At 48.2% G+C, this 23442-nt stretch overlaps 1 protein-coding gene across 1 annotated transcript; it reads left to right on the top strand.

Moving 5' to 3' along the window:
* The first annotated feature begins 4888 nt into the window (after positions 1–4888).
* Positions 4889–23042, top strand: LOC138213826 (uncharacterized). Its single transcript, XM_069175114.1, has 13 exons — positions 4889–4972; positions 6453–6498; positions 6607–6754; positions 9493–9550; positions 9634–9715; positions 10255–10370; positions 10915–11083; positions 11604–11728; positions 21239–21322; positions 21419–21442; positions 21746–21880; positions 22568–22664; positions 22851–23042. The coding sequence occupies exons 2-12, from the start codon at positions 6453–6455 to the stop codon at positions 22652–22654; spliced, it is 1074 nt and encodes a 357-aa protein (XP_069031215.1). The 5' UTR covers positions 4889–4972; the 3' UTR covers positions 22655–22664; positions 22851–23042.
* The last annotated feature ends 400 nt before the right edge of the window (positions 23043–23442 follow it).

Raw genomic sequence — 23442 nt, 5'->3', positions numbered from 1 at the left:
ATCCTGAAAAGGAGAAACATCCTGAAACAGGGAAACATCCTGAAACAGAGAAACATCCTGAAAAGGAGAAACATCCTGAAACAGACAAACATCCTGAAAACAGAAACATCCTGAAACAGACAAACATCCTGAAACAGAAAAATCCTGAGGCAGAGAAACATCCTGACAAGGAGAAACATCCTGAAACAGACAAGCATCCTGAAACAAAGAAACATCCTGAAAAGGAGAAACATCCTGAAACAGGGAAATATCCTGAAACAGAGAAACATCCTGAAAAGGAGAAACATCCTGAAACAGACAAACATCCTGAAAACAGAAACATCCTGAAACAGACAAACATCCTGAAACAGAGATACATCCTGAAACAGAGAAACATCCAGAAAAGGAGAAACATCCTGAGACAGACAAACATCCTAAGACATAGTAACATCCTGAAACAGAGTAACACACAGAAACATAGAAACATTCTGAAAAGGAGTAACGTCCTGAAAAGGAGAAACATCCTGAAACATAGAAACGTCCTAAAACAGAGATGCATCCTTAAACAGAAACATCCTGAAACAGAGAAACATTCGGAAACATAGAAACATCCTGAAGCAGAGAAAAATCCTGAAACAGATAAAACAACCTAAAACATAGAAACATCCTTAAACAGAGTAACACCCAGAAACATAGAAACGTCCTGAAACAGAGAAACGTCCTGAAACAGACAAACATCCTGAAACAGAAACATCTTAAAACATAGAAACATCCTGAAACAGAGTAACACCCAGAAACATAGAAACGTCCTGAAACAGAGAAATGTTCTGAAACAGTCTAACATCCTGAAACAGAAACATCCTAAAACATAGAAACATCCTGAAACAGAGAAATATTCTTTAACATAGAAACATCCTGAAACAGAGAAACATCATGAAACATAGAAACATCCTGAAACAGAGAAAACATACGAAAACAGACAAACATCCTGAAAAAGAGAACCATCTGAAACATAGAAACATCCAAAAACAGAGATACATCCTGAAACAGAGAAACATCCTGGAAACAGAAACATCCTGAAATAGAGAAACATCCTGAAACAGAGAAACATCCTGAAAAGGAGAAACATCCTGAAACAGAGAAACATCCTAAAACCTAGGAACATCCTGAAATGGAGAAACATCCTGAAACAGAGAAACATCCTGAAAAAAAAAACATCCTGAAGTAGAGAAACATCCTAAAACATAGAAACATCCTGAAACAGGGAAAACATCCTAAAACAGTCGTGATTTAGATAGGTTGTCGTGACGTCGATAGGTTGTCTTGACGTCGATAGGTTGACGCGACGTATAGGTTGACGCGACGTAGATAGGTTGACGTGACGTAGAGAGGTAGTTGTGAGGTGGAGAGGTAGTTGTGAGGTAGAGAGGTAGTTGTGACGTAGATAGGTAGTTGTGACGTAGAGAGGTTGTTGTGAGGTAGAGAGGTTGTTGTGAGGTAGATAGGTAGTTGTGAGGTAGATAGGTTGTTGTGACGTAGATAGGTTGTTGTGACGTAGATAGGTTGTTGTGACGTAGATAGGTTGTTGTGACGAATATAGGTTGTTGTGACGACGCAGAGAGGTTGTGAGGTAGATAGGTTGTTGTGAGGTAGATAGGTTGTTGTGAGGTAGATAGGTAGTTGTGACGTAGATAGGTTGTTGTGACGTAGATAGGTTGTTGTGACGTAGATAGGTAGTTGTGACGTAGATAGGTAGTTGTGACGTAGATAGGTAGTTGTGACGTAGATAGGTTGTTGTGACGTAGATAGGTTGTTGTGAGGTAGACAGGTTGTTGTGAGGTAGATAGGTAGTTGTGACGTAGATAGGTCGTTGTGATGTAGATAGGTTGTTGTGACGTAGATAGGTAGTTGTGAGGTAGATAGGTTGTTCTGACGTATATAAGTTGTTGTGACGTAGATAGGTTGTGACGTAGATAGGTTGTTGTGACGTAGAGAGGTTGTTGTGAGGTAGACAGGTAGTTGTGAGGTACATAGGTCGTGACGTAGATAGGTCGTTGTGACGTAGATAGGTTGTTGTGACGTAGATAGGTTGTTGTGACGTAGATAGGTAGTTGTGAGGTAGATAGGTTGTTCTGACGTATATAAGTTGTTGTGACGTAGATAGGTTGTGACGTAGATAGGTTGTTGTGACGTAGAGAGGTTGTTGTGAGGTAGACAGGTAGTTGTGAGGTACATAGGTCGTGACGTAGATAGGTTGTTGTGACGTAGATAGGTTGTTGTGACGTAGATAGGTAGTTGTGACGTAGATAGGTTGTTGTGACGTAGATAGGTTGTTGTGAGGTAGACAGGTTGTTGTGAGGTGGACACGTTGTTGTGAGGTAGATAGGTAGTTGTGACGTAGATAGGTCGTGACGTAGATAGGTTGTTGTGATGTAGATAGGTTGTTGTGATGTAGATAGGTTGTTGTGACGTAGATAGGTAGTTGTGAGGTAGATAGGTTGTTCTGACGTATATAAGTTGTTGTGACGTAGATAGGTTGTGACGTAGATAGGCTGTTGTGACGTAGAGAGGTTGTTGTGAGGTAGACAGGTAGTTGTGAGGTACATAGGTCGTGACGTAGATAGGTCGTTGTGACGTAGATAGGTTGTTGTGATGTAGATAGGTTGTTGTGACGTAGATAGGTCGTTGTGACGTAGATAGATCGTTGTGACGTAGATAGGTATTTATGACGTAGGTGGTGGGTGCAGGTGGTGGAGGTGGACACGTCCACCGTCTCCTGCATCAATGACTACCTGACAGACCACAGTTTGTCCGTCTGGGCAGTGTGCTGTCTGATACGGTGGTCAGTGGTACTGGAGCTCCTCAGGGAACTGTTCTGTCTCCTTCCTGTTCACCTTCTACACCACTGACTTCCAGAACAACTCAGAGTCAAGACATCTGCAGAAGTTCTCTGATGATTCTGCAGTGGACGGTGTATAAGGGATGGACGGGAGGAGGAGTCAGTGGACGGTGTATAAGGGATGGACGGGAGGAGGAGTACAGGGCAGTAGTGGAGGACTTTGTGGAGTGGGCTGGTAGAATCACCTCCTTCTGAACGTGGCCAAGACCAGAGAGATGGTGGTCGACTTCAGGAGGAAGACGACGGCTCCACAACCGCTGAGAGTTCTGGGAGAGGAGGTGTACATGGTGGAGGAGTACAAGTACCTGGTGTCTCCATGACAACAGACTGAACTGGAAGACCAACATCAACGCTGTCTACAAGAAGGGGATGAGTCGACTCTTTTTCTTGAGGAAACTTCGATCCTTCAATGTGTGCAGCGAGATGTTGGAGATGTTCCACCAGTCTGTTGTGGCCAGTGAACTGTACTTCGCTGTGGTCTGCTGGGGGAGCAGCATTGGAGCCGGTGACACCAACAGACTTAACAAACTGGTTAAGAAGGCCGGCTCCATCATTGGCTACAAACTGGACAGCCTGGAAAAGGTGGTGGAGAGGAGGACGCTGAACAAACTATTGTCCATATTAGATAATCCTATCCACCCTCTCCACCCCCTGCTGCAGGGACAGAGGAGGACGTTCTCTAAAAGATTCCTCCAGCTCCGCTGTCACAAGGACAGATACAGGAGATCATTCCAGATACAGGAGATCATTCCTGATACAGGAGATAGATCATTCCTGATAGAGGAGATCATTCCAGATACAGGAGATCATTCCTGATACAGGAGATCATTCCAGATCCAGGAGATCATTCCAGATACAGGAGATCATTCCAGATACAGGAGATCATTCCAGATGCAGGAGATCATTCCAGATACAGGAGATCATTCCAGATACAGGAGATCATTCCTGATGCAGGAGATCATTCCAGATACAGGAGATCATTCCAGATACAGGAGATCATTCCTGATGCAGGAGATCATTCCTGATGCAGGAGATCATTCCAGATACAGGAGATCATTCCTGATACAGGAGATCATTCCAGATCCAGGAGATCATTCCAGATACAGGAGATCATTCCAGATACAGGAGATCATTCCAGATGCAGGAGATCATTCCAGATACAGGAGATCATTCCAGATACAGGAGATCATTCCTGATGCAGGAGATCATTCCAGATACAGGAGATCATTCCTGATGCAGGAGATCATTCCTGATACAGGAGATCATTCCAGATACAGGAGATCATTCCTGCTGACCGCAATAAGACTGTACAATAACTCACCTCTGGCAAAATCCATCACAGTACAATAACACTGTTGACTGTGTTTCTTGGTTTGTTTGTATATAATATATATAGATATATACTGTACTGTATATACTGTGCATTTTATATTTTATATTTTTTTACTGCTATTTTATGCTTTTCTATTATTCTATTCTATTATTTTATTCTATTATTTGTATTGTTATCTTATTGCTTCTGTATGCTGCTGTAGCGAAAAAATTTCCCCTCGGGGATTAATAAAGTAACTACCTACCTTCCTACCTAGATAGGTCGTTGTGACGTAGATAGGTTGCTGTGACGTAGATAGGTTGTTGTGAAGGTTGTTGTGACGTAGATAAGATAGGTTGTTGTGACGTAGATAGATAGTTGTGACGCAGATAAGTTGTGACGTAGATAGGTTGTTGTGACGTCGATATATAGGTTGTTGTGACGTAGATAGATTAGCTTTTAGCCCCGCCTACAAAAACCTGAGCTGAAGACAGGTGAGAAACTGTTTAACTCCACATTTCAGTGCAACAAAGTTTTCTATCTTTGCAGAAGCTTTCATCGACTCATTTCACACTATATAATGTATTGAGGAGAAAATCTTGGAATATGCTTTACAGCATCTTTAACTTCCTGTGTTCTCTCTTTTCTCCCACGGAGCCTGAAGGCATCACGTCTCGGCTGCTCCACCCAGATCTCCACAGCAGTCTGCAGCGCCGAGACACAACCGACCTGACTCGACCCGCAGAGACACCCGGTCCGCACTTGACGGTCCGAACTTGACGGTAGGTGACCCGGCGGCGGGGGGCTTTGGGTTCACTCACCGGGAGGTACCGGCTGTGCAGCACGCCGCTTTTTGTTCGCCACCCAAACCGGTTATGTGAAACATTCCTGCGGCTTCCAGACCGGAAAGAGGCGGTGCAACAGCGGGTCCGGTCTAGACCCAGCAGCAGCGGCAAAGCAGGGAGCTCCGGGACCGGGACCGGGCTGCCCGTCCCGGTTTAGTTCCGAGGGTGTGTGGTCCTCCGCGCGGCTGCCTCGCGCTGCTGCTGCCACGCTTTCTGCACAAGCCTCCAAAGTTTCCGTTTCACGCGCCTCCAGGTCGTCCCTGTCCCCCTCTCGTGCGGGACTCGTGCGGCGGGATGTCATCTTTTGATAACCGGACGCTTGTTTGTGCACGCAGCCACACCTCTCCGCGCGGGGCGTCACATCAGCAGCAGCTGTCGGTGAACTGTTGGCTGCAGTTCCTGCGCTGAACACGAGGGGCCTCCGCCCTTTGTTTACTCCTCACTGCCCCTCCACCTCACCCCGGGGCGGGGCCTATGAGGCTTTCAAGTCCTGCCGGAAATTCCAGTAATAGACTTGCAGAATTGATCTGAAGGTGTGAAACTGCTGGGTGGAGGTCAGATTTAATGTCAACAGGAAGTAGGCCACACTGTTGCCATGGATATCTGACGAAATACCAACAGGAGCTTGTGTTTGTACACACTGAAGTAAAGATGATAAAGATGATGAAGGTGATGATGATGATGATGACTCAGAAGCTGCTGAACTTCATCTCTTATTATGAAACATCTGTGTATAGTTTTATTTAAATGGCACTCAGTTATTGATGACACTTCGGTGTCTAACCATTGCCATGGCAACCACAGAGTCTGCTCTAACTAACCATCAACCATCAGTGATGTCATCAACCATCAGTGATGTCATCGTTGGTTTGTGAATGTTATGAATCCTCCAGTTCAGATTCTGTTCGTCACCATCTTTGCTAGTTCGGAGCGGTTTGGAGCAGGAAGTGACCATATTTGGACGAGCTGGGGGAGGAGCCAGAGGTGGATCTGACTGATCTGATTTTTGAATCTTCTTTTCAAATGAATGAGGGATTATTTTCAGATGAACCTCCAGAAAACTAATAAGAAGGAGTGACTTTAGCTAACAACACCGAGATAACTGATGGACACATTTTATTCACTTTGGATTTGGCTCCAAAAAGCCTCCGGCTCCATAGACTCCCATTCAACTTCTCTCATCAAATCCAAAGTGAATAAAATGTGTCCATCAGTTATCTCGGTGTTGTTAGCTAAAGTCACTAGCTAAAGTTTTTGGGGGTGTGTCTGTTTGATTGACAGGCCTATGGTGCAGTCAGGTTACAGCAATCGGTGGGCGGGACGTAGTATCGTCAGGTGTAACTTAGGTGTGGACAGGTGTGGCTGCTCTGTCTGTAAGGAAGTCAATGTTTGATTAAATGTCTCTTACTGTCTGCAGATGATGTGGAGTGTTGGGATCCTGCTGGCTGCTGCCCTCAGTGTGGGTGAGTATCATAAGTGTGTGTGTGTGTGTGTGTGTGTGTGTGTGTGTGTGTGTGTGAGTATCATCAGTGTGTGTTTGAGTATCATCAGTGTGTGTGTCTTTGTCTCAGAGTCCTACGCTGTCCATGACATCAACGAGCGTCTGGCCCACGGTCACCAGTTGAAGATCTACCTGCCCAAGAGTGCAGAGAAGCTGGAGTTCATCCCCACTGACGACCCCGGTCAGACCTACCCTTTCTGGGAGAAGGGCAAACTCAGGTCAGAACCACTCAGGCCTGTTTTCCACTGGATCTGGCTGCGGTGTGTCTGAGCTGATCGCTGCCATTCGAGATTGGCAGCGTGTCAGTTGACTGTCAGCAGCATGTCAGTGACTTTCAGCAGCGCGCGTTAGTAGACTGTCAGCAGCATGTCAGCAGCGTTTTATTAGACTATCAGCAACCTGCCAGCAGCGTGTCAGTTGACTGTCATTAGCATGTCAGCAGTATGTTAGTAGACTGCTGGCAGCGTGTCAACAACATGCCAGCAGCGTATCAGTAGACTTTCAGCAGCGTGTCGGTTGACTGTCATTAGCTAGCTTGTCAGCAGTGTGTCAGTAGACCGTGAGCAGCGTGTCAGCAGCGTGTCAGTAGACTGTGAGCAGCGTGTCAGTAGACTTTCAGCAGCGTGTCACTAGACTGTCAGCAGCGTGTCACTAGACTTTCAGCAGCGTGTCAGTAGACTGTGAGGAGCGTGTCAGCAGCGTGTCAGTAGACTGTCAGCAGTGTGTCGGCAGCGTGTCAGTAGACTGTGAGCAGCGTGTCAGAAGCGGGTCAGTAGACTTTCAGCAGCGTGTCGGTTGACTGTCATTAGCTGGTCAGCAGCGTGTCAGTAGACTGTGAGGAGCGTGTCAGTAGACTTTCAGCAGCGTGTCATCAGCGTGTCAGTAGACTCTGAGGAGCGTGTCAGCAGCGTGTCAGTAGACTGTCAGCAGCGTGTCAGCAATATATGTTAGTAGACTGTCAGCAGCGTGTCGGTTGACTGTCATTAGCTTGTCAGCAGTGTGTCAGTAGACTGTGAGCAGCGTGTCAGCAGCGTGTCAGTAGACTGTGAGCATCGTGTCAGCAGTGTGTCAGTAGCCTGTCAGCAGTGTCAGTAGACTGTGAGCAGCGTGTCAGTAGACTTTCAGCAGCGTGTCACTAGACTGTCAGCAGCGTGTCACTAGACTTTCAGCAGCGTGTCGGCAGCGTCAGTAGACTGAGCAGCGTGTCAGCAGCGTGTCAGTAGACTGTCGGCAGCGTGTCAGTAGACTGTGAGCAGCATGTCAGCAGCGTGTCAGTAGACTTTCAGCAGCGTGTCAGTAGACTGTGAGCAGCATGTCAGCAGCGTGTCAGTAGACTTTCAGCGGCGTGTCGGTAGAATGTGAGTAGACTGTCGGCAGCATGTCAGCAGTATACGTTAGTAGACTGTCAGCAGCGTGTCAGTAGACTTTCAGAAGCGTGTCAGCAGCATGTCAGTAGACTGTCAGCAGCGTGTCAGCAACGTGCCAGCAACATGTCAGTAGACTTTCAGCAGCATGTCGGTTGAATGTCATTAACTGGTCAGCAGCATGTCAGTAGACTGTGAGCAATGTGTCAGTATACTGTGAGCATCGTGTCAGCAGCGTGTCGGCAGCATGTTGGCAGCGTGTGAGTAGCCTGTCAGTAGCCTGTCAGCAGCGTATCGGCAGCATGTCAGTAGACTTTCAGCAGCGTGCCAGTGGACTGTGAGCAGCGTGTCAGAAGCGGGTCAGTAGACTTTCAGCAGCGTGTCGGTTGACTGTCATTAGCTGGTCAGCAGCGTGTCAGTAGACTGTGAGCAGCGTGTCAGTATACTGTGAGGAGCGTATCAGTAGCGTGTTGGCAGCGTGTCAGTAGACTTTCAGCAGCGTGTCATCAGCGTGTCAGTAGACTGTGAGGAGCGTGTCAGCAGCATGTCAGTAGACTGTCAGCAGCGTGTCAGTAGACTTTCAGCAGCGTGTCGGCAGCGTGTCAATAGACTATGTGCAGCATTTCAGCACCGTGCCAGCAGACTTTTAGCAGCGTGTCAGTAGACTGAGGAGCGTGTCAGCAGCGTGTCAGTAGACTGTCAGCAGCGTGTCAGTAGACTGTCAGCAGCGTGTCAGTAGACTTTCAGCAGCGTGTCAGTAGACTGAGGAACGTGTCAGCAGCATGTCAGTAGACTGTCAGCAGTGTTAGTAGACTTTCAGCAGCGTGTCAGTCGACTGAGCAGCGTGTCAGCAGCGTGTCAGTAGACTGTCAGCAGCGTGTCAGTAGACTGTGAGCAGCATGTCAGCAGCGTGTCAGTAGACTGTGAGCAGCGTGTCAGCAGTGTGTCAGTCGACTGTGAGCAGCATGTCAGCAGCGTGTCAGTAGACTGAGCAGCGTGTCAGCAGCGTGTCAGTAGACTGTCAGCAGCGTGTCTGCAGCATGTCAGTAGACTGAGCAGCATGTCAGCAGCGTGTCAGCAGACTGAGCAGCGTGTCAGCAGCGTGTCAGTAGACTGTCAGCAGCGTGTCAGCAGACTGAGCAGCGTGTCAGCAGCGTGTCAGTAGACTGTCAGCAGCATGTCAGCAGCGTGTCAGCAGACTGAGCAGCATGTCAGCAGCGTGTCAGCAGACTGAGCAGCGTGTCAGCAGCGTGTCAGTAGACTGTGAGCAGCATGTCAGCAGCGTGTCAGTAGATTGTGAGCAGCTTGTCAGCTGCAGAACAAAGCACTAACATTAAACACACAACTGACAAAAGAAGACACCATTCAAATCTTTTTACCTTTTTGAAGCTCAAAAATCAAGGAACACTGACCGAATCAAGTCAACAAAATTAGGACTGAACACTTTTGAACGTCGCACATGCTATGGGACGGGCCTGTGTCCCAGTGTCCGGCTCACCTGTTTGTGGACAGGAGGGTGATGGAGGCAAGCTGTGTGCTGCTCCCAGGGTTGTTGCACGTGTTATCATGTGTCTGTGGTTCTGTCCTCTCAGGATGACCAAAGGAAGGGTGTCCGGCACCGGCAGCAACCGGCGCTGGTACATCGACAAGGTAATCACAGCCCTGTGTCCGAGGTTTGAGGGTTCTCCTTCCAGTTGGACCTGTGGTTCTAATGTGGTCTGTGTTTCTGTCAGGTGACATATGAGGACCAGGGGACGTATGTCCAGAGAGACTTCTGGGACAAGGAGTTGTCCGCCATCAAAGTGGCTGTCACACGTGAGTTAGCCGCGGCTCACAGTCCTACACACTCTACATTGAACCTGAAAATTCAAACTAACTCCAAACAAAGTTGGAGTGATAAATGCTGAATGCAGCGGAACGTTGAAGGACTCACCCGGAGTGTGTCCACTGGAGAGATGAAGGCCAAGCAGCACCAGCAGAAAGCTGAGGAAACCTTCCTGTTTTTATCATGACTGTCTTACAGCTGGAGGGTCACTTCATCCTGCAACACTCGTTAGCGCCACCGCCTGGTTATCCTGACAAACAGCAGCATTAACCCACATTTGGTTGTCTGTGAACTAAACATACATCAGATGGAAAGCAGCTGGTGTCGGGGTGAACCCGAAGCTAACACGTCACAGAGACATCATGTCGGATAGATCTGTGTTCCTCACTGCTAACTGACAGAAACAACAACCAATCACAGTCCACCTCCTCAGGTCTCTGATTGGCTGTGATTGTGTCAGACTGTAACATTGCCACGGGATTGAATGATGTCTCCATCCTCACTGTCCCTCTGTGTCTCTGCCCTCCAGCCAGACATAACTACGTGAAGTGTGTCGCAGGAGAGAGTCTCTACATCTCTCTGGAGGGCATCGACCCGGCATCGGCCGGCCTCTCCTTCTCTGGGGAGGCTGCCAACGTCACTCTGGTGAGATGGAGGTGGAAGGGCTGGTGGAGGTGGTGGGGCTGTGGAGGTGGAGGGGCTGGTGGAAGTGGAGAGGCTGGTGGAAGTGTTGGGGCTGGTGGAGGAGGAGGGGCTGGTGGAGGTGGAGGGGCTGGTGGAGGTGGTGGGGCTGTGGAGGTAGTGGGGCCGGTGGAGGTGGAGGGGCTGGTGGAAGTGTTGGGGCTGGTGGAGGTGGTGGGGCTGGTGGAGGTGGAGGGGCTGGTGGGGCTGTGGAGGTGGAGGGGCTGGTGGAGGTGGAGGGGCTGGTGGAAGTGGAGGGGCTGATGGAGGTGGAGGGGCTGGTGGAAGTGGAGTGGCTGGTGGAGGGGCTGGTGGAGGTGGAGGGGCTGGTGGAAGTGGAGGGGCTGGTGGAGTGAAAGTTGTTCACTGCCTGACTGTGTTCCGTGTGTTTCGTATGTTTCCTGTTTCTGGAACATGCCAGCTGCTAGCGTGTCGTGGATGTACATACGTGTTAGTAGAAACACAGCTGCGGTCCTGAGTGACGCTCCAACAGCGGTGTGTCCTGCAGGTGCATGATGGTGCTCGGGTGTCCCAGGACCTGCCGGACTACTGGGACCGCGTGGACACGCACTCCATGAACATCGAGATCCGACACGTGAACCACAGCGACGAGGGACGCTACACGCTAAGAGACCGCAGGGACCGCATGGTGTCCATCACCAGGATGGACCTGACAGGTGGGACACGTCTACTGAGACACTTCCTGTTTGTCCCCATGTCTGTCCTCCTGTCTGTCCCTTTGTCTGTCCTCCTGTCTGTCCCTTTGTCTGTCCCCCTGTCTGTCCTCCTGGTAATGATGAGTGTCCAACAGCTGCTGTCCTCAACTCTCTCAGATGTCTCTCAGACATAAATAATGGTTTTATTTCTTTTGATACCAGATTGTATTGATTGATACATGATTGATTGATACTCTGTGTCAGAGGACATCCTCACACAGCAGCAGTGCTGTCCTTTAAAGTGCAGGGACTCGTGTCGATTGACAGGTCGTTCAAGACGTTTCAGAGCTTCGAGGACTGTTTCATCTTCCTCTGAAACAACTTCGACTGTTGTCTTTATCTCTCTTCCTGAAAGTAGGGACGAGCGAGTACACCGCCCGTATCCTACTTGGAGGAGGCGGGGCTTAATCCAGAAGTGGGCGGTGCTGTAGATTTAGGTGGGTTCGTGGATCACAAGTGTCCTTCTCTGTGTCCCCTGCAGACCACCATGAGTCCCCGGGGAACCCTCTGATGGCTCTGCTCCTCCTGCTGGGAATCCCTGCTGGGATCTGCTGCTGCTGTCGGAAGAAGATTTTCCAGAAGTCGAGCGCTGCCGCCACGCTGCAGGTACGACATTACATTTCATTACATTACATTTTATTTATCTGACTCTTTTATCCAAAAAGACTTACAATAAGTTCATTTCAACCATGAGGGTACAAAACCAGAACAACAGGAATCAAGAAAATACAATTTCTTCCAGAAGGCCAAACTACAAAGTTCTATCAGTAAGTTCTATTTTAAGATACTAAAGTTCTACTGTTCAAGGTAAAGGAGGAAGAGGAGGAGGAGGAGGAGGAGGAGAAGTGTGAGTGAATCTAGGAGGTTAAAGTTGAGCTGCTGCATTCTGGATGAGCTGCAGAGGTCAGATGGTACGAACAGGTAGACCTGCCAGGAGGGAGTTACAGGAGTCTAGATGTGAGATGACCAGAACCTGGACCAGAGCCTAGACCAGAACCTGGACCAGAACCTGCGCCTCCTTCTGAGTGAGAAGAGGACGTATTCTCCTGATGTTGTGCAGCATGTATCTACAGGAACGTGTTGTTGCAGTGATGTTGGCAGTAAGAGAGAGTTGACTGTGGAGTGTCTCCGAGGTTCTTATCAGTCAGGGTCGGGATAACAGAGTTGTTGAAGGTCGTAGTCAGGTCGAGGGTGGGAGAGTCTTTCTCTGGAAGGAAGAGCAGTTCGGTCTTGTGGAGGTTGATTTCCAGGTGGTGTGAGGACATCCACTGAGAGATGTCAGTCAGACAGACAGAGATTCATGCTGCTACCTGTGTTTCAGATCTGGAAAAGAGAGGATCAGTTGGGTGTCATCAGCATAGCTGTGGTAGGAAAAGACATGCGAGTGAACGACAGAGCCGAGAGAGTCGGTGTAGAGAAAAGAGGAGGGGACCCGGGACGGAGCCTTGAGGGACACCAGTAGTGAGAGGACAAGGTTCAGACACAGATCCTCTCCAAGTTACCCGGTAGGTGAGGTCGTTGAGGTAGGATGAGAACAGGGAGAGAGCAGAGAGACACCGAGGTCCTGAAGGAGGAAAGAAGGATCTGGTGGTTCACTGTGTCAAATGCAGCAGAAGGTCTAGAAGGATCAGGACAGAGGACAGAGAGGCTGCTCTAGCAGTGTGAAGCTGCTCAGAGACAGAAGGAGGACCGTCTCTGTTGAGTGGTCTGTTGAAACCAGACTGGTGGTCAAGAAGGTTATTATGGTGGAGATAGGAGGAGAGTTGGTTAAAGATAGCTCGCTCCAGAGTTTTAGAAAGAAGTGGAATAAGAGAGACGGTCTGTAGTTGTTTACTTCAGACGGGTTGAGGGAGGTTTCTTCAGGAGAGGGTTCACTCTCTCCTTCAGAGAGTTCAGGAAACAGACCGTTGACAGAGAAGAGTTGATGAGATGGAGAGAAAAGGAAGGAGAGAGGAGGGAGAGAGGAGGGAGAGAGGAGGAGGAGTGAGAGGAGGAGGGAGAGAGGAGGGAGATGAGGGAGAGAGGGAGAGGAGGAGGGAGAGGAGGAGAGAGAGGAGGGGGGAGATGAGGAGGGAGATGAGGAGAGAGAGGAGGAGGCCAGAGAGGAGGGAGAGAGGAGGCCAGAGAGGAGGAGGGAAAGAGGAGGAGGGAGAGGAGGGGGTAGACAGGAGGCCAGAGAGGACGGAGAGAAGGAGGGTGAGATGAGGAGGGAGAGAGGAGGAGGGAGAGAGGAGGGAGAGATGAGGAGGGAGATAGGAGGAGGGAGAGAGGAGGGAGATGAGGAGGGGGTGGAGGGAGGGAGAGAGGAGGAGGCCCGAGAGGAAGAGAGGAGGAGGCCAGAGAGGAGGGAGAGAGGGGGAGGGAGAGAGGGGGAGAGAGGAGGGAGAGAGGGAGTGAATGTTGTGACTGACAGGTCCAGAGTCTGTTGATGTGGTCAGGTTGTCAGTTAGAGAGAGTCAGAGATAAAGAAGTGGTCGGAGACATGAAGTGGAGTTACAGTGAGGTTAGATGTGGAGCAGTTTCTGGTGAAATATAGTCCAGGTGGTTCCAACCTTTGTGAGGAGGAGGAGAAGGACTGAGGGAGACAGCAAAGGAAGACAGGAAGAGCACAAGGTCAGATGACTTCTCAGTCTGGATGTTAAAGTCACCCAGAAGGACAAGTGGAGGACCATTGTCTGGGACGTTTGACAGGAGGACGTCTAATTCGTCCAAGAAATCTCCCAAAGGACCTGGAGGACGGTAGAGGACAACAATGTTTAATTGTACCGGATGAGTAACTGTCACAGCATGAAACTCAAAAGACAGTGAGGTAGGAAGTGGAAGTGGGTACAGAGAAAACCTCCATTTGGGGGAGATGAGTAGACCTGTCTTTATCCTCCGAGTCTTCATACAACGAGTCCTCGCTGACGCTGAAGCTTCAAATACTTCCTGGTTCACCTGAGCAGCTCAACTATAAACTTTATCAAAAAGGAACGTTTTGAGTGGAACCTTAAAGCTCGAGAAGGTTTCTGCTCCTGAACACAAACTGGGAGCCTGAAAACTGAAACTCTGATTTACATCCTGCTGGTGGAAACTCTGGGAACCACAAGTAGGCTGAGAGAAGATCTCTGTCGGGATGATGTGGTTCTGTAAGATCTGTCAGGATGATGTGGTTCCATAAGATCTGTCAGGATGATGTGGTTCTATAAGATCTATCAGGATGATGTGGTTCTATAAGATCTGTCAGGATGATGTGGTTCTATTAGATCTATCAGGATGATGTGGTTCCATAAGATCTATCAGGATGATGTGGTTCCATAAGATCTGTCAGGATGATGTGGTTCTATAAGATCTATCAGGATGATGTGGTTCTGTAAGATCTGTCAGGATGATGTGGTTCTATTAGATCTATCAGGATGATGTGGTTCCATAAGATCTGTCAGGATGATGTGGTTCTATAAGATCTATCAGGATGATGTGGTTCTATAAGATCTGTCAGGATGATGTGGTTCTATTAGATCTATCAGGATGATGTGGTTCCATAAGATCTATCAGGATGATGTGGTTCCATAAGATCTGTCAGGATGATGTGGTTCTATAAGATCTATCAGGATGATGTGGTTCTATAAGATCTGTCAGGATGATGTGGTTCTGTAAGATCTATCAGGATGATGTGGTTCTATAAGATCTGTCAGGATGATGTGGTTCTATAAGATCTGTCAGGATGATGTGGTTCTATAAGATCTGTCAGGATGATGTGGTTCTATAAGATCTGTCAGGATGATGTGGTTCGATAAGATCTGTCAGGATGATGTGGTTCTATTAGATTTATCAGGATGATGTGGTTCGATAAGATCTGTCAGGATGATGTGGTTCTATTAGATCTATCAGGATGATGTGGTTCTATAAGATCTGTCGTACGTAAGATGGCGCCATGCTAGTGGCAGCCTGTTACAGCAGCCCCCCCCTCGAGTGTGTTTTAAGTATTTTTCTTTCTTTCTCCTCTTCGGAGTTGATTTTTTTCTTTCACGTGTGTTAAGTGACGGTCAGACAATGGACCGTAACTTTTCCACTTTTCTGGTGGCTCTTCTACTTTTTTCCCTCTTTGTAACGGAGAGCTACGCACAGTGGACCGGGGCCATTGTTTACTCTCGTGATCAGCTGATCACGCTGAGTAGACCTCTACTGCTGCTGCCCGCAGCGAGGCCTGAAATCCCAGACGAACTTTGGAGAAGACGTCGGGGTTACAAAGCTGGAGCTCAACTGAAGGCGAAGAGGAGGAAATATAAACCAGCGGTACCGGAGATCTTAACGGGGAACGTGAGGTCGTTGGCCAACAAGACGGATGAGCTCGGCGCTGGTAAAGACCCAGAGAGAGTACCGGGAGTGCAGCATCATGTGTTTCACCGAGACATGGCTGCACTCACATCTCCCGGACCACAGCGCGGCCGTACCCGGCTTCAGGACTGTTCAGGGGGACGGAGACGTTGTGCAGAGCAGCAAGAAGAAAGGTGGAGGGATTGAAGTCTATGTGAACGAGAGGTGGTGTAATCCCGACCATGTGTGTGTGAAGGAACGTTTCTGTAGCCCGGACATTGAACTTCTAGCCGTGGGGATGCGTCCTTATTATTTACCGAGGGAGTTCTCGTCCACCATTGTTATCGCTGTGTATGTTCCTCCATCAGCTGACGTAGAGGCAGCAGTGGACACCATCCACTCCACTGTGTCTAAACTTCAGACTCAGCATCCCGGTGCATTTTTGTCAGTTACTGGAGACTTTAACCAGTCTGGATAAAGTACTGCCAACTTTGCACCAGTATGTGAACTGCCCCACCCGGAACAATAAAACTCTGGACCTACTGTATGCTAATGCCATGGATGCATACAGTACTACTGCCCCCCCCCCTTGGTAGATCAGACCACAACCTGGTCCTGCTGACACCAAAGCATGTTCCTCTGGTGCAGAGGCAGCCTGTAACCATCAGGACTGTGAGGAGGTGGACACAGGAGGCTAAAGACGCCCTGCAGGACTGCTTTGAGTCCACGGACTGGGATGTGCTGTGTGGACCACATGGGGAGGACATCAACAGCAGGACGGACTGTATCACAGAATACATCAAATTCTGTGAACACTCCACCGTACCATCCTGGACTGTAAAATGCTTCCCCAACAACAAGCCCTGGATCACCAGTGACCTGAAAGTTCTTCTTAATAAGAAGAAAGCAGCCTTCAGGTCTGGGGACAGGGAGGAGCTCAGGAGAGTGCAGCACAACCTGAAGGAGAAGATGAGGGAGTGCAAGGACTCCTACAGGAGGAAGCTGGAGGCCAAACTCCAGCAGAACAACGTGAAGGAGGTGATGACCGGTATGAAGGAGATTACTGTGTTCAAGGGGAGAGAGGAACAACCAGGGGGAACCTGGAGAGGAACAAGCAGGGGGAACCTGGAGAGGAACAACCAGGTGGAACCTGGAGAGGAACAAGCAGGGGGAACCTGGAGAGGAACAACCAGGTGGAACCTGGAGAGGAACAACCAGGGGGAACCTGGAGAGGAACAACCAGGGGGAACCTGGAGAGGAACAAGCAGAGGGAACCTGGAGAGGAACAAGCAGGTGGAACCTGGAGAGGAACAAGCAGGGGGAACCTGGAGAGGAACAACCAGGGGGAACCTGGAGAGGAACAACCAGGGGGAACCTGGAGAGGAACAATGAGCTAAACTGTTTCTTCAACAGGTTTAGTTCACCGCCCTCATCTGTCTCCTCCACACCTCACACCTCCCAAACACCTCTGCTGCCTTCTCCCCTCCCCTTTCTGTCCCCCCTGGTGAGCTGCATGGACACAGAATCCTCAACTCCAAAGGGCTCTTCCACCATCGACGCCATGACCCCCCTCCACCAGCGCAAGGCTGCAGGGCCTGACGGCATCAGCCCCGGGGTCCTGAAGACCTGACGGCATCAGCCCGGGGTCCTGAAGACCTGCGCCGTCCAGCTGGCTGAGGTCCTACAACACCTCTTCAACCTGAGCCTGAAGCAGGAGGAGGTCCCGGCGCTGTGGAAGACGTCCTGTCTGGTTCCAGTCCCCAAGAAGACGACTCCATCTGGCCTCAACGACGACCGACCGGTTGCCCTCACATCTCGTGATGAAGGTGCTGGAGAGGCTGGTCTTGGCCCACCTCAGGCCGCTGGTGAAATCTTCACTGGACCTTCTGCAATTTGCGTACCAGCCTCATGTGGGAGTGGACGATGCCATCATCTACCTGCTGCAACGAGCTCAGTCTCACCTGGATGGAACCGGTGACTCTGTGAGAATCACTTTCTTTGATTTCTCCAGTGCATTCAACACCATCCAACCACTGCTGCTGAGTGAGAAGCTGCAGGTGGTGGAGGGTGGACGCGTCCACCGTCTCCTGGATCACTGACTACCTGACAGGCAGACCACAGTTTGTCCGTCTGGGCAGTGTGCTGTCTGATACGGTGGTCAGTGGTACTGGAGCTCCACAGGGAACTGTTCTGTCTCCTTCCTGTTCACCTTCTACACAACTGACTTCCAGTACAACTCAGAGTCAAGACATCTGCAGAAGTTCTCTGATGACTCTGCAGTGAACGGTGTATAAGAGATGGACGGGAGGAGGAGTCAGTGGACGGTGTATAAGAGATGGACGGGAGGAGGAGTCAGTGGACGGTGTATAAGAGATGGACGGGAGGAGGAGTCAGTGGACGGTGTATAAGGGATGGACGGGAGGAGGAGTCAGTGGACGGTGTATAAGGGACGGACGGGAGGATGAGTACAGGGCAGTAGTGGAGGACTTTGTGGAGTGGGCTGGTAGAAATCACCTCCTTCTGAACATGGCCAAGACCAGAGAGATGGTGGTCGACTTCAGAAGGAAGACGACGGCTCCACAACCGCTGAGAGTTCTGGGAGAGGAGGTGGACATGGTGGAGGAGTACAAGTACCTGGTGTCTCCATGACAACAGACTGAACTGGAAGACCAACATCAACGCTGTCTACAAGAAGGGGATGAGTCGACTCTTTTTCTTGAGGAAACTTCGATCCTTCAATGTGTGCAGCAAGATGTTGGAGATGTTCTACCATCTGTTGTGGCCAGTGAACTGTACTTCTAGTAGTCTGCTGGAGGGGAGAGGGGGAGGGGGGGGAGGGAGAGGGGAGGTGGGGGAGCAGCATTGGGACCGGCGACACGAACAGACTTAACAAACTGGTTAAGAAGGCCGGCTCCATCATTGGCTGCAAACTGGACAGTCTGGAAAAGGTGGTGGAGAGGAGGACGCTGAGGCAACTATTATCCATCTTGGATAATCCTGACCACCCTCTCCACCACTTGCTGCAGGGACAGAGGAGGACATTCTCCAAAAGACTCCTCCAGCTTCTGTCACAAGGACAGATACAGGAGATCATTCCTGATACAGGAGATCATTCCTGATGCAGGAGATCATTCCTGATACAGGAGATCATTCCAGATACAGGAGATCATTCCAGATACAGGAGATCATTACTGATACAGGAGATCATTCCTGATGCAGGAGATCATTCCTGCTCACTGCAATAAGACTGTACTCACCTCTGGCAAAATCCATCACACAACAACAACACTGTTGTCTGTTTTTCTTGTTTGTTTAAAAAACTTCGCACTATTGTTTAGTTAGTTTTAATTTAATTATTCTATTTTATTTTATTGTTTTTATTGTATATACTGTGCATTTTTATATTTAATATTGTTTAGTTATTTGATTTCTTTCCTGTATCTATAAATGCTGCTGTAGCAAACAAATGTCCCCTTGGTGATTAATAAAGTATCTATCTATCTATCTATCTATCTATCTATCTATCTATCTATCTATCTATCTATCTATCTATCTATCTATCTATCTATTATTTATCTATCTATAAGAGCTATCAGGATGATGTGGTAAACCATAAACAACAACTAGCATTAATAATACAAACAAACAACAACTAAATAATAATAAACAATACATAAACAACAACCAATAGTAATAACAATAAACAAAACAACTAATAATAAACAAACAATTATAATAAACAAACAACTAATAATAATAATAAACAGTAAATAAACAACTAATACAATCAGTTCTGTGTTTCCAGTTCAGTGAGTGACTCAGTCAGACTTTCAAATGAACGACGAAGTTCAGATCTCCAATGAATTGATAAGCTTGAATAGAAGATTGCTGCCGCTCCTCTTCCTCCTCCTTCTCCTCTTCCTCATCATCCTCCTCCTACTCCTGTTCCTCCTTTTCTTCCTCTTCTTCCTCCTCGGGAGGAGTTGCTTCATTAATATTGACATATTCTTGCTGCTGCAGCTGAGGCAGAATAAATCAATCTGATGATCAGTGATCAAATCATTTACTGGCAGATGATGTGTTCAGAGTTATTGATCAACATCATCACTGAGCTCCACACGTTGACGTGACCAGAACATCAGTGACGTCACCGTGGAAAGGCACGGATTAGGTTCCCCAGAATCTGCTGTTTCTCTGCTGAAGTTGGAGGTCGGCGGTGACGTCACCGATGTCCACGTAGCCGCGGTCACATCAATGTGAAGAACATCAACGTAAAGAACGTCAACGTAATGAACGTCAATGTGAAGAACATCAACGTAAAGAACATCAACGTAAAGAACGTCAACGTAATGAACGTCAATGTGAAGAACGTCAACGTAAAGAACGTCAACGTAATGAACGTCAATGTGAAGAACGTCAACGTAAAGAACGTCAACGTAATGAACGTCAATGTGAAGAACGTCAACGTAATGAACGTCAATGGGAAGAACGTCAACGTAAAGAACGTCAACGTAATGAACGTCAATGTGAACAACGTCAACGTGAACAACGTCAACGTGAAGAACATTAACGTAAAGAACATCAACGTAATGAATGTCAACGTGAAGAACGTCAACATAATGAACGTCAACGTGAAGAACGTCAACATAAAGAACGTCAATGTGAAGAACGTCAATGTAATGAACGTCAAACGTCAACGTAATGAACGTCAATGTGAAGAACGTCAACGTAATGAACGTCAACGTGAAGAACGTCAACGTAAAGAACGTCAACGTAATGAACGTCAATGTGAAGAACGTCAACGTAAAGAACGTCAACGTAATGAACGTCAATGTGAAGAACGTCAACGTAATGAACGTCAATGGGAAGAACGTCAACGTAAAAAACGTCAACGTAATGAACGTCAACGTGAACAACGTCAACGTAAAGAACGTCAACGTGAAGAACATTAACGTAAAGAACATCAACGTAATGAATGTCAACGTGAAGAACGTCAACATAATGAACGTCAACGTGAAGAACGTCAACATAAAGAACGTCAATGTAATGAACGTCAAACGTCAACGTAATGAACGTCAATGTGAAGAACGTCAACGTAATGAACGTCAATGGGAAGAACGTCAACGTAAAGAACGTCAACGTAATGAACTTCAATGTGAACGTCAATGTGAACAACGTCAACGTAAAGAACGTCAACGTAATGAACGTCAACATGAAGAACGTCAACGTAATGAACGTCAACGTGAAGAACGTCAATGTAATTAACGTCAATGTGAAGAACGTCAACGTAAAGAACGTCAATGTGAAGAACGTCAACGTAATGAACGTCAATGTGAAGAACGTCAACGTAAAGAACGTCAACGTAATGAACGTCAATGTGAAGAACGTCAACGTGAACAACAACGTAATGAACGTCAACGTAAAGAACGTCAACATCGTGAATGTCAACGTAATGAACATCAGCGTAAAGAACGTCAACATCGTGAACAACGTCAACGTAATGGACGTCAACATAAAGAACTTCAACATAATGAACGTCAATGTGAAGAACGTCAACATAATGAACGTCAATGTGAAGAACGTCAACTTAAAGAACGTCAACGTAATGAACGTCAACGTGAAGAACGTCAACGTGAAGAACATCAACATAAAGAACGTCAACGTGAACAATGTCAACGTGAACGTCAACAACGTCAATGTGAACATCAACAACATCAACATCAACATCAACAACGTCAACGTTTTCATTCATGTCAGACCTCTGACATTTTGAAAAGTAAATAATGAATAATGAGAACAAAGATGTGTCTGTGTCTCCAGACCTCCCCAGAAGCCCTCCACCTCCCCCCCGGCGGCCCGGTGGCTCCGTGTCCTCCCTACAGGCCTCCTGGACAATCAGCAGCGGTGAGATGAGCAACTCACTATCCCATCATGCACTGGGGCATGGAGCTAAACTGTGGTTGTCTGGATGGTAAAATGTTCTTCATTTTCTGTTTGCAGCCGTTCTACTACGACCCCAACATGGTAACTACACACACACACACACACACACACCTACCTACACATACACACTCCTACACACACACACACACCTACACACACTCCCACACACATACACACCTACACACACACCTATCTACACACACACACACACCTACCTACACACACACACACCTACTTACACACACACACACACACACACACACACACACCTATCTACACACACACACTCCTACACATATACACACCCCGACACACACTGTTTGTCTTGGCTGTCGTCACTTCCTGTTTCCTCCTCAGTGTTTACTGATGCATCTCCCCCTGCAGGGCTTTAACCCCGCCTACCCACCTCAGAACGCCTCCTACCCTCCGGCTGGCCCCGCCTTTATCCCCCAGAACCAGCCTCCACAATGGATCGGCCCACCACAGGGCCAGCACCCCCCTGGGCCTGCAGCTCCGATGGTATGATCCAACTCTGACTGACAGGAGTGTCTTTGACCTTTGACCTTTGACCGGTGTTTGTGTTCCGTGACAAAGTGCTTCATGAGACCTGTGATCAGAGCTCCGGTTCTGGATCTGGTCTCATGGTACTGATCCGTTTCCTCCAACGTGCTGAGATCCTTTCAGACATCTGGACAGAAAACACGTCTCAGAAACCCGGACCTCACCTTGTTGCTAGGCGGCGGGTCCTTTTAAAGTATGTGATTGGCTGATCTAAATGCCCTCTCTGTAATAATGGAGGACAGTGACCTCCGGTGGAGACGAAGGGAACTGGTCCTCGTATGAGGCTCACCTGATCTCTGAACATGTTTTAACCTCTGAACATGTTTTAATTTAATCTTTATGAGGATCTCAGGAGAAAATTCTTTTATAATTTTAAGAATTTTCTCATATTTAATCACAAACAAGAATTTTAGAGCAAAGAGTTTTTGTGACAGACAGATTTATTATTATCTGTTTATTATAATCTCTTGTGTAAGGAAACACAAACATAAATAAGTGTCTGTGTGTGTGTGTGTGTGTGTGTGTGTGTCTGTGTGTGTGTGTGTGTGTGTGTGTGTGTCTCTGTGTGTGTCTGTGTGTGTGTGTGTGTGTCTCTGTGTGTGTCTGTGTGTGTGTGTGTGTGTGTGTGTGTGTGTGTGTGTGTAGGGTTATGCTCCTGTCATGTACAGTTCTCCTCCAGCTGTTGAAGAGGAAGTTAAGGTGGTGAAGATGAATGATTCACCTGCTGACTGATACACAACAGGTAAACACACCACAGATACACACATATACACACACACACACACACACACACACACACACACACACACACACACAGACACACACATACACACAGATAGACACATACACACACAGTTTCTCTTCTTGATCTCATGAAATGAATAAAGAAGACAAGAGAAGACATTGTCTTGTGTCTTTTGTCCTCCAGGACGGAGCGGTGCCCCCCCCTCCCCCCTCCACCTCTGATGCTGCTTACCAGTTCCAGATCGACGGCGTGAAAACCTCCTCTAACTTCCTGTAGGAGGAGCTCCATGTCCCTTCTCACGCTGATGTCCCGTCCCTGGTCCTTCTTTCCCTCTGTCCTTCTGTCCTTTTATCCTTTTGTCCCTGTCTTTCTGTCCCTCCATCCCTTCTGTCCCTTCTGTCCTTTTGTCTCTCTGACACCAGCAGCCTTTCACCCTGGACTCTCTTCTGCCTCCTCCAGCAGCGATTCTGGGTTCTGTTGGTTCTATCAGACCTCCAGCAGGTCCTCCGTTCTTCCAGCTCTGTCTCCACAGAGCATCTGCAGAACGAGGCTCCGCCCATCAGAGCGTCTGCTGAACGAGGCTCCGCCCATCAGTGTCTGCTGAACGAGGCTCCGCCCATCAGTGTCTGCTGAACGAGGCTCCGCCCATCAGAGCGTCAGAGCACCTCAGAAACACTTCACGTGTCTCTGGTGGAGATCCAGCTGGAAGAACCGATTTCCTCCAAAGGTTCTGTTTCTGGACATCACATTTACAGAGGAGGAGGAGGAGGAAGAA

Source organism: Embiotoca jacksoni, unplaced genomic scaffold, assembly GCF_022577435.1.
Source record: "Embiotoca jacksoni isolate LCO1_2020_lvr unplaced genomic scaffold, fEmbJac1.0.p SCAF_103, whole genome shotgun sequence".
NCBI lineage: Eukaryota > Metazoa > Chordata > Actinopteri > Embiotocidae > Embiotoca > Embiotoca jacksoni.
Note: the sequence above shows the minus strand (reverse complement) of the source record. Positions and strands in the feature narration are given on the sequence as shown.